Source organism: Hydractinia symbiolongicarpus, chromosome 1 (assembly GCF_029227915.1).
Source record: "Hydractinia symbiolongicarpus strain clone_291-10 chromosome 1, HSymV2.1, whole genome shotgun sequence".
Classification (NCBI taxonomy): domain Eukaryota; kingdom Metazoa; phylum Cnidaria; class Hydrozoa; order Anthoathecata; family Hydractiniidae; genus Hydractinia; species Hydractinia symbiolongicarpus.
In genome coordinates, this window is record NC_079875.1 from 22799503 (window position 1) to 22814216 (window position 14714).

Genomic DNA, 14714 nt, shown 5'->3' on the forward strand with positions numbered 1-14714 from the left:
CCCCAATACTTTTTGAGACCTAACTTTTCATCCTCCGAAAAGCACCAATCGATGACCCTATCTGGATGCCAGGCTACCGGAAGAAGATCCTCCTTAATTCCGGCCTTTCCCATCTTCCTATTATAGTAGGCCTCGAGTAGTTCGAGCTCCTCATTCTCAACAACCATATCCTATATGTCCCGGGTGATAAAGTAGTCCGGCACATACCTGAGCATCCAGGGCTTCTTTGCAACAACCTGTCCGAACATATGGGGGTACATTTCAAAATACTTATTGCACATGTCTTGTGTCTTGAACCGATCCGGTACATACATGAGTGCATAGGGATCCTCGTCAACAAAATTCCCCTGTATGTGCGTTGATTTTTAGGGAATTGCGCTAGAAAATATTGGACCTCTTAATCTATTTTTGATGACGTCATGAGTGAATACTAGATCCTATGTAGATTAATATGAGATGGTCTTGGATGGTGCTGGATTCATAGGGGGTTTTCGTTGACTTGCTGGATTCATAGGGGATTGTCATTGACTTGCCGTTGACTTGCTGGGGGTTGCCGTGAGGCGCACGTGACTGCGCCAATACAGACATATTCCAATCTCTGTACAAAATCAGGCAGAATCCTGAAGTCATGTTCTTAATGAATATAATAAGAAAAAAGTATGCTTAAAAATGTTTAAGAAAGTAAGCGCAGTCAGATTTGCAGATTTTACTTGTTCTTATTAAAAAACCGTGCACAATAACATTTCTTTTATGCCGTCAATTTTTTTGAGAAAAGTGCTTAGTCAAATTTTAAATACCTTATTGGTAAAAAAAAAGTCGGCAAAAAAATTAGTCAGAAAAATAAAAAGTCGGCAAAAATAATAGTCACGTGGACAAAATTTATTTACTTTTTTGCCAACTATATCTTTGAATTTAGTCACTTCTTGCCGATCAATTTCCCGACAAAAATGATCAAGAAAGTTTAGATTTTGAAGGTTTTTTTTAAATACAACAACAACAACAAAATGGTTATGGGTATGTAGAAAAGTTTAAGTTTCGTCAATTTCAATAACAGTCTTTACATTTTGGTCCTTCTCTTTCATCTCTTCCTTCCTGAATTCTACTTCTACGTTAATTTCAAATAAATTTTCATCATCGCTGTCCTCGTCTTCTTCTTTCATCCCTGTATATTTATCATAGATTAAATTTTCGACTCTTTTCTCGTGAAATCTTTAGCTTGTAAGCAACAAACAAACTAAAAAAACTTTAGCAAACATCAAGATATTGAAAACATAGCAATCTCGTTGCCAATGTTTCTTTCTTGTTTTCTATACGTCGCGCCAGCACTCACAAGACTGTTTCAAAACATCAAAATTTTAGACTTTTTTTGCTACCAACAGCACTGTGAACACCGGAAGCCCTAAGGACCATTAATTAAAGAAAATTTTCCGCGGAAAATGAACGGACAAGAACAGAACAGAACAGAAAATATATGTTCTCTGAGAGACAAATATTTTGTATTAGAATAGTTGATATCTCGATCTACTTTCTCCAGAACGGAACGAAACGGACGGAAAGGATAACTTTTTAGTCGTAATACAAACATTTTAAGGACGCATGTTCGGAAGCATTTCTTTTCTTGTCCGTTCCGTTTCGCGTAATATTTTCTTGAGGTGGAAAACAGCCTTAAGGGTCCGAGGGATCTTGGGGACGGGGAAAGACAAAAATGTGTAGCTGTGACATGGCTGCTTTCATGAAGTCAAAGCCTTTATAAAGTTTCCCGGTAAAACTCGCTTATTCAGTTCATTTAGAGACAAACGGTTTAAAGGGCGCGAAATTTTGTTGTCATTTTCTGAAAATAGGAGAAAGAAGTAGTTAGCTAGATACTTTTGAATTTTGGTTGTATTTGATTATATAAAGTATGGTTCGCACAAAAGCTGATGGAATAAAAGGTTAGTTTAGATTTGCTGGAATTATGCTGGTAAAAATTAGCTAGCTAGCTAGCTAGGTAACAGTGTTTGTTATACAAAGCTAGCCAGCTAGTGTGCGTTCGCCCATGTACGGCCATCGCCCCACTACACCTTTACGATAATTCAGGAAAACTAACACTCCATCGCAGCTTATTTAGCGATCGGAGGAGGTAAACATCACACTTTTAAGAGTTTATTAATGAGAAAACACGTTTTTTCGTCATAACTTTTCTTGCCGCGTTTTGTTTTTAATGAAAAGTTGTATCTTATTATTATTAACATTTCCTGAAAATTTGAAAGAAATTGATTCGACGAAAGTTAAAAAACGGGAAAAACACGCTTTCGTCTCTAACAAACTCTCATAAAAACACAATTTTTACTTCCTTTTTTCCGATATTGTAAAACGATGGAGAGCCGTAGGAACGCATGTACAATTGAATCTATCAATTCAACCACTTAATTTGTTAAGAAATGTAGGTTCAAAGCTTGTCGCAGACTGTGCGCAATAAAAATGGCCGACAAAATATTTTTTCGAAAATTCTTGGAACTCTCATGGAAAGTTGTGAATAGGTAAAATTCAATAAAATCTGTGTGAATTACATACTTGGTGCTGTCCTTTAACCACCTCGTCAACACAAGAGAGGATGGGAAATAGACTCAAGAAATTTCCACATTAAAAAAATTTGGTGCCCTAATATGGCCACATACCTTTTAAGTGGATTTAATGCTTTAAAGAATGTGAAGTTTCATTTTAATAATAAATATTGTAATAAACAACCCGTTGTTATTGTTTTCTTTGACATTATTCATTTTCCATCTTTAATCGTGACAAAACAACTACATGGGTGATAATAAAATGGATGGGTCACAAACTGAGCTAACAGGGTTAAGGGGACTGGAAAGGAATTTAAAGCATTTTGGGAGTGTTATCACTAACATGGGGAAAAGTAGAAAAAATAACCCTCAAAATCAAGATGATATTAAAGAAAAATTGATTGAAGAGATGGCACATATCGGGTTTGTGTTAATTTTTACTCTGACAACGTCTTTCCCAGTACTTTTTGTGAAATATGTTTTCTAAATTATATACAAAATGACATTTCTGTAGATACAATGGCTCGCTGTTTGTGAGTGGACTTCAACAGTCGGTTTCTTCACGACAAAAACGTGGAAAAAAGAATAAGATCTAAAATTCAAATGTAGCTAGAGAAACATAATATTTACACATGATAGACTTTCTAGTTATAGCGTCTTTACTTTGAAAGGAATTGTATACCTGAGGACTTGCAAAATGATTCTTCAGGTTCGTGTTCCACAAACAAATCAAGATATTCAATCGATGACACTGTACCATTTCTCTTTTTCTCTTCCATTGCATTGCATTGGTTACATAATCTGCATTTCAATGATACGTCCAGAATTTGAGATGACACTTCAGCAATAGCAGACACGACTCCTCTGCTAGCATTCCATCCCCTGCTACTCCATGTCCCATCAAAACTTGTCAGAACATCTACTACTTCGATGACGACGTCCCATACTCCTTTTTCACTAAATCCTTTGCTCTATCAGCTGCCATCTTCATGTTTTCTTCGCGCAATTCAAGCGCTTTTTCTTCCCAAAAGACAGTGTGCTCATCAAAGGCAGGTCTGGTGATTGGCGAAGATAGACCCAGGCCTATCAATAAGAAAAAAGCTCCCGTGCGACAAAACCTGCGCGCTGAGAGGGGGAAATTCTGTTCGCGCGAGCGATCTTACAGTTCCAAAATTAAGACAAAAAGAGAAAAGAAACATTAATTTCTGAAGTCGGGGGACGATTTAACCAGTGAACCCCTGAACACTGGAGACTCGAAAGCCTTTATCTTGACTTCATTCATTACGAAAATTGTATCATGTATATATGTTAATCTCTTTTTATATACTTGTGGTGCTTAATTAATATAACAAAATTCTATTTTTTTTTTAGGTTCGTATATATATTTGAAGATAACTATTTATAGAAAGTGTTTCATTATAGTTTTACAAATAGAGATCGTCCTCGCTGTCCCAGCTCTCGTCACTTGAACAACTATCATCATCTGAGCGATCATCATCAGTTATATTATCGATACGGTTTGGTTCTGACGTATTCAACTTGAGCCGCCTGCGTTTTGCCATGTAGAGCACTCTCGCTCTTTCGATGATTTCTTCCCGCTCCTGAGGTGACCACAGATTATCGTTGCCAGAAATGATCAAAGTATCCTCCAATGTATCGTGAGCCATTGAAAGTCGCCGGTCTGATAGAATGGAAGTGACAGTACTAAAGCACCGTTCAACACTGGAGTTTGATCCGGATATGCTGAGAATCAAAGAGACGAGAAGGCTCACGTTGGGAAATGATTCTCTTTTGTATGTCAACACCGACTTCCACATGTTGCGTACTGCCATTTTATTGTAGTGAGTCGCTGCGTGTATTTTGAACTTTTTCCATTCGACCAATGATCGGTTCAAGTCGAATCCTGCATACACAAGGGGCTTGGCGAAATGATTATGTAGAAGAATTATTTCCCGATTACCGTAATCTCTATCAGATTCCCAATATTCCATGTCGATGAATCTCATTGATGTATACAATTCCTTGTCCCTCTTATAATCACAAAAGCGCTCCTTGAGAACTTTAATCAGTGACTCGCACAACTTTTTTTTCAGAGCTCGAACAACATCAATGGCATGGTCTTGATTGATTTTATTAGTTTGGAATTTTACGGTGACGAAGGTTTTATCTTTTTTCCGCTTTTCGCCAGCTTTAATGAATTGACCCTCTAATGCTCCACTCAACCAATTCTGATCACCCGCTTTGGTACTAACACTGTAACGTCCAACATAACTGTCCAAAAACTCCAAATCACCCCCAATTTCGTCAATGTTTTCATTCAGTTCAGAAGTTGTTTGGTCGATAATCGAATTGACTGAGTAAGGTAAAAGATCATTCGATTCAAATATTTTTGAGACAGGAACAACCATTTCAAGCATATCGAGGTAAGTTGCTATAGTCAACAAAAATTCATAGGATTTGAACTTTTTAAGAAGGCCTGAAACTTTCGCTTTCGTAGTAGCATTACTCCCTTTATCGTCCGCGATGTAATTTTCGTAGGCTGTTATGTACGCTGGCCATGATTCAAGGATATTCTGAAATCCCCGCCTACGATGCCCAACAAACCTTGTTCCTGTGATCTTCGATATGTTATAGTATGTGATACCTAACGCCTTTGCACATTCTGCAACTTCAGATTTTAGTTTGCCACTATTTCGCAAGAGATAAAAATTTGTTGTGTAGAACTGATCAACCTCGTTCAGCTTGTTTATATTGAATGCTTCCTTAACTGCGAGTTCTATGCGGTGGTTTGCACAGTGAATCATCAACATCCATGACCGCCCCTGATCCTTCATCTGCGTCAAAACACCCTTGTATTTACCAAAGTTAACACTGGCTCCGTCCGCCGTACAACTGACAACCTTTTTAGTGAAGCTCTCTTGGTTCATCAAAAGCGCACTATTGTCGTCACGGAAATAACTTTCAATACCGGCAACAATCGAACAAGCATCACCCCCACCGAACCTAGCCACTTCCAGCAAACTCGCAACCACGTAAACTGGAACACCACTCCTCTCAGTTCTCACTAAAACAAGTTCTTTTTCCCTTCCAGTTTTTCTGGCTTGGCTACCATCTGATAGAATCGACATAAAACAACCACTTGCAAGTACAACTGCACATTTTTCCCTGACAGCCTCAGCTATGCAATGAACAAACTCCATCCAGAACGACCGTCTTCTTTCCTCTCTATGAGTCGCACACCATTCTCCTTGCAGCATTTAACCTGAAAAGTCAGATAGATAAAACAATAATGGTCGTACTCAAACAATACTCGAACATGGTTTCTACCTATTTCGAAAACTTTAAACATATTTATAAGGGCAACTTACCAAAACACCAAAGTGTTTGTGTGGCATTGTCGGTTCCATCGCCATGTGATACGCACATTTGATAAGCTTCGTATATGCCTCAGCCGCGGATTTTGCGTTTGCTGATTCAATAGTCGTTTGGATCTATGAAAAATGAAGTGAACGTAATTGTGTTAGAGTGAAAGTAAATAAAACTTGAAAAACCCTATTTTGTAGAAACAAACCTTGTCAACGCTAGCTCCCGTCTTAACACATGTGATTGATTGTAATCGATCTTCCTTTGGTTTACTTTTCTCACACGATAGTGCGAGAGAATGACCTTCGCCGGAAATATGTCGCGTAACAGAGTGTTTTGTTACGAAACTTGTCCCATCAATATATGTCAGGACAGCTTCCTTCACTGGTCCCTTGCAATTCGGATACTGAAGAATAGCAGGCTTGTTTTTCGCACAAAGTGTGCACCAAACGAAGTTAACAAAATCTATTTCCATTTTCTTCTAAAGTTTTATGTCTGATAATATCATCAATACCCCATTTCATGAAAGTAGATAATTGGATTTTGTTCCCTTTGATACTTTTTTTTGACGAAGACATGTCGCGATAATGATTTCAGATAAATATAGCAATCGAGTTTTCAAAACGATCCTGCTGTATTCTATTCTATTTTAGAATAACGTTTCGAACGCTCTCACCCAGGGATGTTCCCATAACAAAACTATTTTTGAATGAATGGAGAAACAGGGAGATGGAGTGTTATGTAAAACAAAAGAAATACATTACTCATTTTCTTGTTTATTACAAGAACAGGTTCCACATAAATACGCGTGGTGTGATCAACAAAACAAGTCTTGTTACACAACTATAGAAAAAAACGACATTTGATAACTGAAAGTACGAAAACAAAAGAAATATATTGCATTCACAAACAAAGAGAATCAATCATAATTGTTACGTTACAAAAACATCGTTTGACCATGTGACTATAAACATCATCCACTTCTAACTTTTTCATGTTGATGTATCTTCGTACGATTCCGATTTCAGCATGTCGGGGTCTGGTAACAAAGTAGATTCACAAAACGGAATATCTAAAGGTCATTACTGGAACGATATGTTTTCGCTTCGCACCTAACGTGAATGGTTGGTCAGTTTATGATTAGTAAAATGAACTACTCTATCTAAAATAGAAAATACAATCTCAGGAATTTAGGATATTATCACTCAGCTACATAACATGGAATCAATCTAGGCGAGTGAAAAATCACTCCACAGAGGCCTCATATTTCAGAATTAGGTGCGTGTTTGCGTGCGCGGGAGCGATCGCGCGCCTCTTATTGATAGGCCTGTAGACCCAACACACTACAAATTTTCAGCAATCCTCTTCTTCCTTTGCCAGTCATACCACACTTGATGTTGAAATAATTTCCACTCTTCTTGGTACTGAAACAGCTTTCTTCATTTTGACAAGCAAAATTTAAGCATTGTACGGAGAACTTCGTTCCCAGACCTGCTCATAATTTTTGATATAGTTGATATTGACATCTCTATGACATTTCTTGCATACAGTAATATTAGTCACACAATTTATCAACGAGTTCATTTTCAAAATCCAACATGCGGGTGATCCATGTTTTGAGTTTTCTTCCTCACTGAATGGCTAAAACATAACGGAACGGAAGATGAATTAGTGGAATTAGTTTTTTGTTCTATGCGTCTATTTGCTGGTGAATCCATGGCTTTTTTTCTGCGTTTTCTGTTTTTTCGAATTCAAATAAGGATTGTGACGATAGCTTGACATTTTGTAAATGAGCTAACTTTCCATGGTTATAAAGATGTTTTATTGTGACAATTCTCATAGGGAAATAAAATACAGACAAAGATAATTGTTTACACCTCTTCAGTATGATAAAGAAATACAGAAAGAGTGTTACAAAGATCATCACAGCGTTATTAGTGGGTAAACATAAACAAACAAAATAAACAGATCCAGATGGAATTTTTGAAAAAAAAATTCATAATTAAAAAGTTTAATATATTTTGCCCTAATTTCATGCAAAAACAAAAACGGAAATTTTTTTTCTTTTTTTTCTTTACTCTTGCCTTTAGAAGAATAATTGGTGGCCGGTTCAGGGCGAAGTGGCTGCGAATGGGCAATTTTGGCAAGTTGTTGTTTTCTCTGTTTACCCAGGGTCTATTTGTGCCCTACACTTGATAAATGGCCATAATGGTGCACGAACATACCTGTACTTATCAACACCAGAGGATAGTTGTTTATCATAGCCATTAACAAATTTTTGAAGTTACATGTAAACACTGGCCATATATGGGCAAACCCACTCTAGCTATCTTTAGATCAAGGAAGATTACATTAGTTTCTTATTGTTAAAACATACAAGGAAATTTCATTAGACCATCACCATGTTATTCTCATTTGGCGCATTTCTATGTGATAGCGTTTAAATCAATCATCAAGGGGCCATCAGTGTACAGATTGTGTTTTACAGATCCACAGGAAAAGACCTCTCTTCACCCAATCCTAGCATCTTTTTTCCTGTTTTGAAAATGAAAGAGCCAAAAAGCTAATAGCTAAAAAGTAAACAAATAACGTCTTGCAGTTATTCATTTATGTAATTTGTTTTAGATATATTTTTCGTTGCCAATACATACATTTCTCGCAGTAATAAAAACCTGACTCAGCCTTGTAGTGATGTAAGGTGGCTTGTGACTAAAGTAGATAATCAAAGCACAAGTATTAAAATGGCAGGTGTTGTACTATCAATGTGCTCCATCTATATGTAATTGATTAAAAAATGAAAGAAATTAATAAGCTGTCTGTTGGTTTATTTCGTGTTCTCCCATCAAATTGTCAATAACGACTTTTGTTCGGGTTGACCAACAAGATAACTTTATGAACCACACTTCTATATCAATGTGGACAAAACTTTAATGTCTACAGTTGAAGGTGTTTATTTGATTTCTTCTTCTTCTTTTTATATAGCTGCTGGTTCTAAAGCACCACGGAAACAGTTCAACTCAAGTTCATCTGCTGCTGGAAGTTCATCCTATAGCGATTCACCATTGAGGAATAATTCTTTTCCTTTAGTTAACCATGCAAAGATGTGGCCAACACCAAAGTGGCAAAAAAGTTAGTATTTAGAATTTCTCATTTATAGACAAGCATAAACAATGCATGTCTTACTGCAGAACAAATCTCAAACAAATTTTCCATATCCAGAACAACTTAAATTTGAATTCTGTGAAATAATAAATGTCCACCTGCCTTGTCATTGGTTACCATCCCAAACACCACCTCAATCTCTACTCCAATGTTTTTTGATAATAGGGTATAATAATAGACATAGTATTGGGGTTTTTCACAGAACTTTTTGGACATTAAGTATGTCTTTAATGTTCTATTTCATTTTTTTATTTTTTTTATTAATGCTTATTGATACGCAACTATTGGAGCACTCAATGTATATCTGTATTCTGTTTTAGTAAGTTTGCCAAGATTTGAAAAACACTATCTAAGATGATAGTCTTTTCCTATCCATTTTTACATTAAGCTAAGGCTGTATATGTATCCCGTTTATATTTATCCGATAGTTAACCCGATTTGTATTGTTTGTGAGGTAATGCTTCAGCAATGCAGCCAGTCTTGTCCCATTTGTTGGGATGGTGTTGGTTTTGGATCGCGACCGAATCACCGAGCTGTAGGGGTTGTAGCGAGTGTCGATCCCCCTTTGTTTGACAGTTCAAATCGATGGGTGTGTGTCATTTCACGTGCGTCAGCAAGGTCGGACCACTCCCTTCTGAAAGTGATTGGTTGTGGTAGATGGTCAGGGAGGTTTCTTCCAAACAGTAACTCGGCCGGAGAAATTTCCATGTCTGGTGCAGGCGTGTTCCGGTGAAGTAGGAGTGCTTTGGTTACTGCTTCGGTATGGAGAGAACCAGTTGGACTGACGTTCGATGTGAGGATGCGTTTCATGGTTTTTACAGCTACCTCGGCTCTTCCGTTACTTTCCGGTAGGTATGCTGACGATAATCTGTGACGTATTCCCCAGTTGTTGAGGAACGCGTTGAACTCGTTTGATTCGTATGGCGGACCTCCATCGGATGCAATTTCTTCTGGGATACCAAAGGTGCTAAAGTATCGACGCAGAATGTTTTTGACGGTTGCTGCATTTGATGAGGCTCATAGACAGGCGACTTCAGTCCAACCAGAGAAGCGGTCAGCGTAAATCAGGTATCTTTGCCCTACCATATGAAAGATGTCCGTGACGGCTAGCTGAAACGGGTAGGACGGTTGAGGTGGCTGTTCGGCTGGTTCTTTCGATTGTGATGGGGCGATCTCCTTGCATCTTTGGCAGTTGAGACGATTGTTTTGAATGTCCGAGTTCATACCTGGCCAGAAGAAACGTTGTCTAGCGTTGCTTTTCATCGAGGAAACTCCTTGGTGACCGACGTGGAGCTCATCGAGAAGACGTTGTCGAAGAGATTTCGGTACGAGTGGTATCCCCTTGGAGAAGATTAAATCATTACTGGTATATAGGCGTTCACTAAGAGACCAGAACTCGCGTAGGTTTGGTGGAACTGATTCTTTATTCGTTGGGAATCCCTCTTCGATAAGCTGGCATAGATGGTGATAATTTTTGTCCGTTTGTGGGTGTTTACGGATAGTTTCAAGACGAATAGTGTCAGTGGGTTGTTCGAGGGTAATTTCCTCTTCAATGTAGGCGATATGATTGTCGATAGTTAACCCGATTTGTATTTTATCTTAGTATGTTAGGTCAGAGAATAACATTCAGTTATCAACGAATATACATGGTGTCAGAAGTGAGCCTTCGACTCCTGGATATTTTTCTATCAATTGGTGAGATTGCACGCAAGCAAGCACTCTCTTATCAACAAAAAACATCGTAAGTGGAAACTGAACACATCAGAAACAGACATTCAACACATTCCACGCTCGTTTACACGTTCAACAACAAAAACATAACAAACATTCTGTATCTTCTAAACGAAGTCTCTTCACGTCACATCGAACGCACCTTGAACATTTACATTTATTATTGAAACGTTGTATATTGTATAAAACACACAAACTCACTTCAGCATACTTTTCATATCTCTTTTGCTCATAATTGTTGCAAAGGGGTTACAAAACATTCTAAATCATTTTCATCCGATTTTCATCCGTGTGGTCACACCGCCATTTTGTTTTGACCATGTCACAAGATAACGGCATACCGCCCACCGCCCCGTTACCCGACGCTCCGTCCCCTAGTCAAGCCGAGATGATAAATGCAGCAGCAACACCTCGCGATGCAAAAAACAATGACCACACTGTTCGCCCAACTCCCGTCACTGCTACCTGCCGCCAACCCATCTGTCAGAGGAAGATCACGTGCAAAGCTTACGAGACCCATTATTGACGCCGATTCCACCGATAACTGTTGGATCATCTTCAAGGACGAATAGAGCCGCTATAAGGACATGGCCGGTTTGTCGAGTGAGCGGGACATCAGAAACGAACTCAGAGCTGCATGCTCTCAAAAGGTAAACGAGATGTTGTTTAATTTTATCGGTCCTGACACTCTGCTTACTGCGTCTGGGAATGACTTGCTTGGATTCATCAAATCAGTATCCGTAAAAGCCGTACACCCCGAAGTTTATCGCCAACACTTTTACAAATTAAAACAAAGTGATGGTGAAACAGTTACGTCATTTATTTCCCGTTTGAAAGCCCAAGCTATGCTTTGTAGATTTAGTTGCTCTGGAACCTGTGGAGACAACGGATGCACCCCTTCATACGCTGACGAAATGATCCGATCCCAGCTGATTGCCGGTCTCCGAAATTCGTCCCATTAATCGAAAGTACTTTCTGAAATGGAAATATTAACAACATTGAGCCAGCTTACAACCCGTTTTTTGACATTGGAATCAACTGAATGCACTTCATCCGAATTTCAATCACCACAACCAGTCGACATCTGACGTATCCGCCTTGAAATCAAAGCCATTATCCCGTCCACCCACCACCAACAACAACAACAAAACTTGCATCGGATGCGGAAAGCACTTCCACCCAAAGGGTCGTTCAACTTGCCCTGCCTACGGTAAAACTTGTAGAAACTGTAATAAGTTGAACCACTTCTCTAACGTCTGCCGTAGCCCCAAGACCTCGGCGATTGAATTCCTATTGTCAGCAGTAGATACCGCATCCCCGTTGTGACTAGATGGACTCCCACATGGTGATCTAGTCGATAATCGTTTTATCCCAAGCACACCAGAAAAATCACCTACGTTAGATATTGAAGTTAAAATAAACAAGAAAGCTTATGAACCTACGGCCTAATGAGGGTTAACTATCGGATAAATATAAACGGGATACATATACAAAGGCTTCTCCCCATGATAACCGGGTTAATGTGTTACGCATTATAATGACATCTGAAATGGTGAAAGATGTTTTTGTCAGTACAGGACTGTTGTATACCCAAAGAAAAAAGTTCAGGTTTGCCACTGCTCCTAAAAAACCTTGAATATTTGGGATTATCCATCATTCATCAATCCTTCAATCTTTATAATTCATTAGAAAGGCAACAATGAGTTTATTTTTTATCAATATATTTCGGAATTTACTTCCATCATCAGGATAACTAAAATAAATAAAAGCAATAAATACAATTTATTCATACTTTAAAGTAAAAAGCAAAAAACAATTTTTACAAAACACATTTATATACAGTAAAATCTATCAACATTTCAAGTAATTAGTATAATCAAATGTTAAAATCACACAAGGGAATAACATTTAATAAGTTTAAAAGAAAAAGTTAGTGGTTTACATTATAAACAACAGCTAAACTTGTATTGTTAACACCCTGCTTCTTTGCTCTAATTCATGTTGGTGCACCGCAAATGCTAAGTTGATTTGAATGAAAAGTATGTTCATGTTGGCAAAATTATACCAAAGCGGATTTTTTATTTGCAATTTATAATGCTAATGTTAAAATCGTGTAGTAAATATTCTAAAATAGCTTTGCAAGTAAAAATCGCATTTTTTCAAGAGCGATGTGTACCTTTTTGTAAGGAGAATTGTAAGTTTTGTGGGAGATAAACTACACTATTTTTTTGCTTCTGGTAATAATTTTCGATACAATACACTATTAACTATTCCGTTAAATATTCTATTTTTAGTAAAGTAGACAGGAATAGAGGTAACATATATTTAAAACAAGTGTAAGTCTTTCTTGCAGTTTTTAAAAAGAAATGCCACTGCTTTGTCTACCATTATTAACTCCCACCAAAAACCGTTTTTACGGAACCGAATAATGTAAACATTTGAATGTTACAACGCGGGAAAATACAGTTACATCACTGCCCAGTAGCAAATAGAATAAATTTATTTTTTATACCTTCAGTGTTGTTTAACACATAATCCTTCCTTTTTTTATTGTTATCATCCATGTCAATTGCGCCAATGCATATATATAAATATTGGTAATTATGCATGTGGCGTATCTACTGTCCTCATTGCGAATTAATTGAAAGTAGTGCTTCTTAAAAACTTATGTTCAAACTTTTTTTTTTAGATATAAATTCATTTTTTACAAAAACAGGAAAGTCAACAAACAATGAAGGTACAACTTCAAACTCTTCGTCAGGATCAAGTAGTCCAACAAACAATGAGAGAATAGAAACTGGTGATGTTATTGTGAAAAATAAAATATGTGACAATGTTGAGGAGTTCCCTGCTCAGAGTTCCACGCAAGAAGTTGTCAACAACAACAATATATTGTCAGAAGACGAACCAGGACCATCAAAGCAGAAAAGAAGTGGCAAATCAAGAACGAAAGGTCCTGTCAGTAACCGCAAAAGAAGAGTTGTTATAGCTGATGACAGTGATAGTGATTAATGTATTGATACAAAGAATTCCAAAACTTTAATAAAGCTTCATATTGAAAGTATAATATCCGGTAGTTATTTTCTGTTATATATACAATATATTACAGAAAATGTTTTGCTAAAATATTTAGAATTTTAGTAATAAAAAGTCAATCTTTTACTTTATGTATCTTTTTCTCTTACAGAAGTTAGGTGGCAATTTTGTTTGCAAAGTAACAAAATGTTTTTTAAGTGTTTTAAAGGGAATCTGAGTAATTTTAAAAAAATTCAAAGTAAACTTAGATTTAAGAAAAATTTTTAAGAAAATAGACAATATTATCAATTTCTGTAGGGCATGACATCATAATTTATGCAGAATATTTAAATGTTAAGATTTTTAATGGAATATGTTGGGAAGAAAATCAACTTTCAACCAACCAGCGTAGGAGAAATCCACTTAGGCAGAAGATTAAAAATACTTTTTAAGCAGCTTTTTTAGCTGTACAACAAAAGTTTACTAATTATTAATCACCTCAGATTTCCTTGAGATTGCAAATTAGTAAAGCAGATAGGAGGTTGTGATTCCTATCTCTTAATTCTGATCAATGCATAACACACAATATCTTGTTAAGGAAAAATATTTATCATCCTTTAAATATACCTTATTAATATTTCAAATTCTCAAGTAAGTCCTATAAAACTCTTAGCTTGAAATAGGCCAAAGAGAGTTGTTGTTTTTTCAAAAAAATATGAACGTGACTGCGTTTTTTAAACAAGAAAAATTAACAAACATTTTAGTTTTGCTTTGGAAAGTGATAGAAATGTGTTGAATTCGGTATAAAATATTACATCAAAAATGCGAATGTTTGCAAAAACAAAATATCCTTGGCTATAACACACTCAAAAAACATATCATATGAGCTGCTTGAAATAT

General features: G+C 36.9%; 1 protein-coding gene across 2 annotated transcripts; it reads left to right on the plus strand.

Annotated features, from left to right (window-relative positions):
• Positions 1–1771: 1771 nt before the first annotated feature.
• Positions 1772–13991, plus strand: LOC130647073 (PCNA-associated factor-like). Of its 2 annotated transcripts, none has more exons than XM_057452801.1 (3): positions 1772–1931; positions 8889–9035; positions 13489–13991. In XM_057452801.1, the coding sequence occupies exons 1-3, from the start codon at positions 1901–1903 to the stop codon at positions 13809–13811; spliced, it is 501 nt and encodes a 166-aa protein (XP_057308784.1). In that variant the 5' UTR covers positions 1772–1900; the 3' UTR covers positions 13812–13991. The 2 variants fall into 2 exon arrangements, with proteins under 2 accessions (XP_057308784.1, XP_057308792.1); XM_057452809.1 differs by having other exon boundaries at positions 13516–13991.
• Positions 13992–14714: the final 723 nt, after the last annotated feature.

Excerpts from the sequence above, each read along its gene's own strand:
- LOC130647073 (XM_057452801.1), top strand. The coding sequence starts at position 1,901 with ATGGTTCGCACAAAAGCTGATGGAATAAAAG. Across the intron at positions 1,932-8,888 it reads AAAAGCTGATGGAATAAAAG|CTGCTGGTTCTAAAGCACCA; the intron begins GTTAGTTTAGAT and ends CTTTTTATATAG. Across the intron at positions 9,036-13,488 it reads AACACCAAAGTGGCAAAAAA|ATATAAATTCATTTTTTACA; the intron begins GTTAGTATTTAG and ends TTTTTTTTTTAG.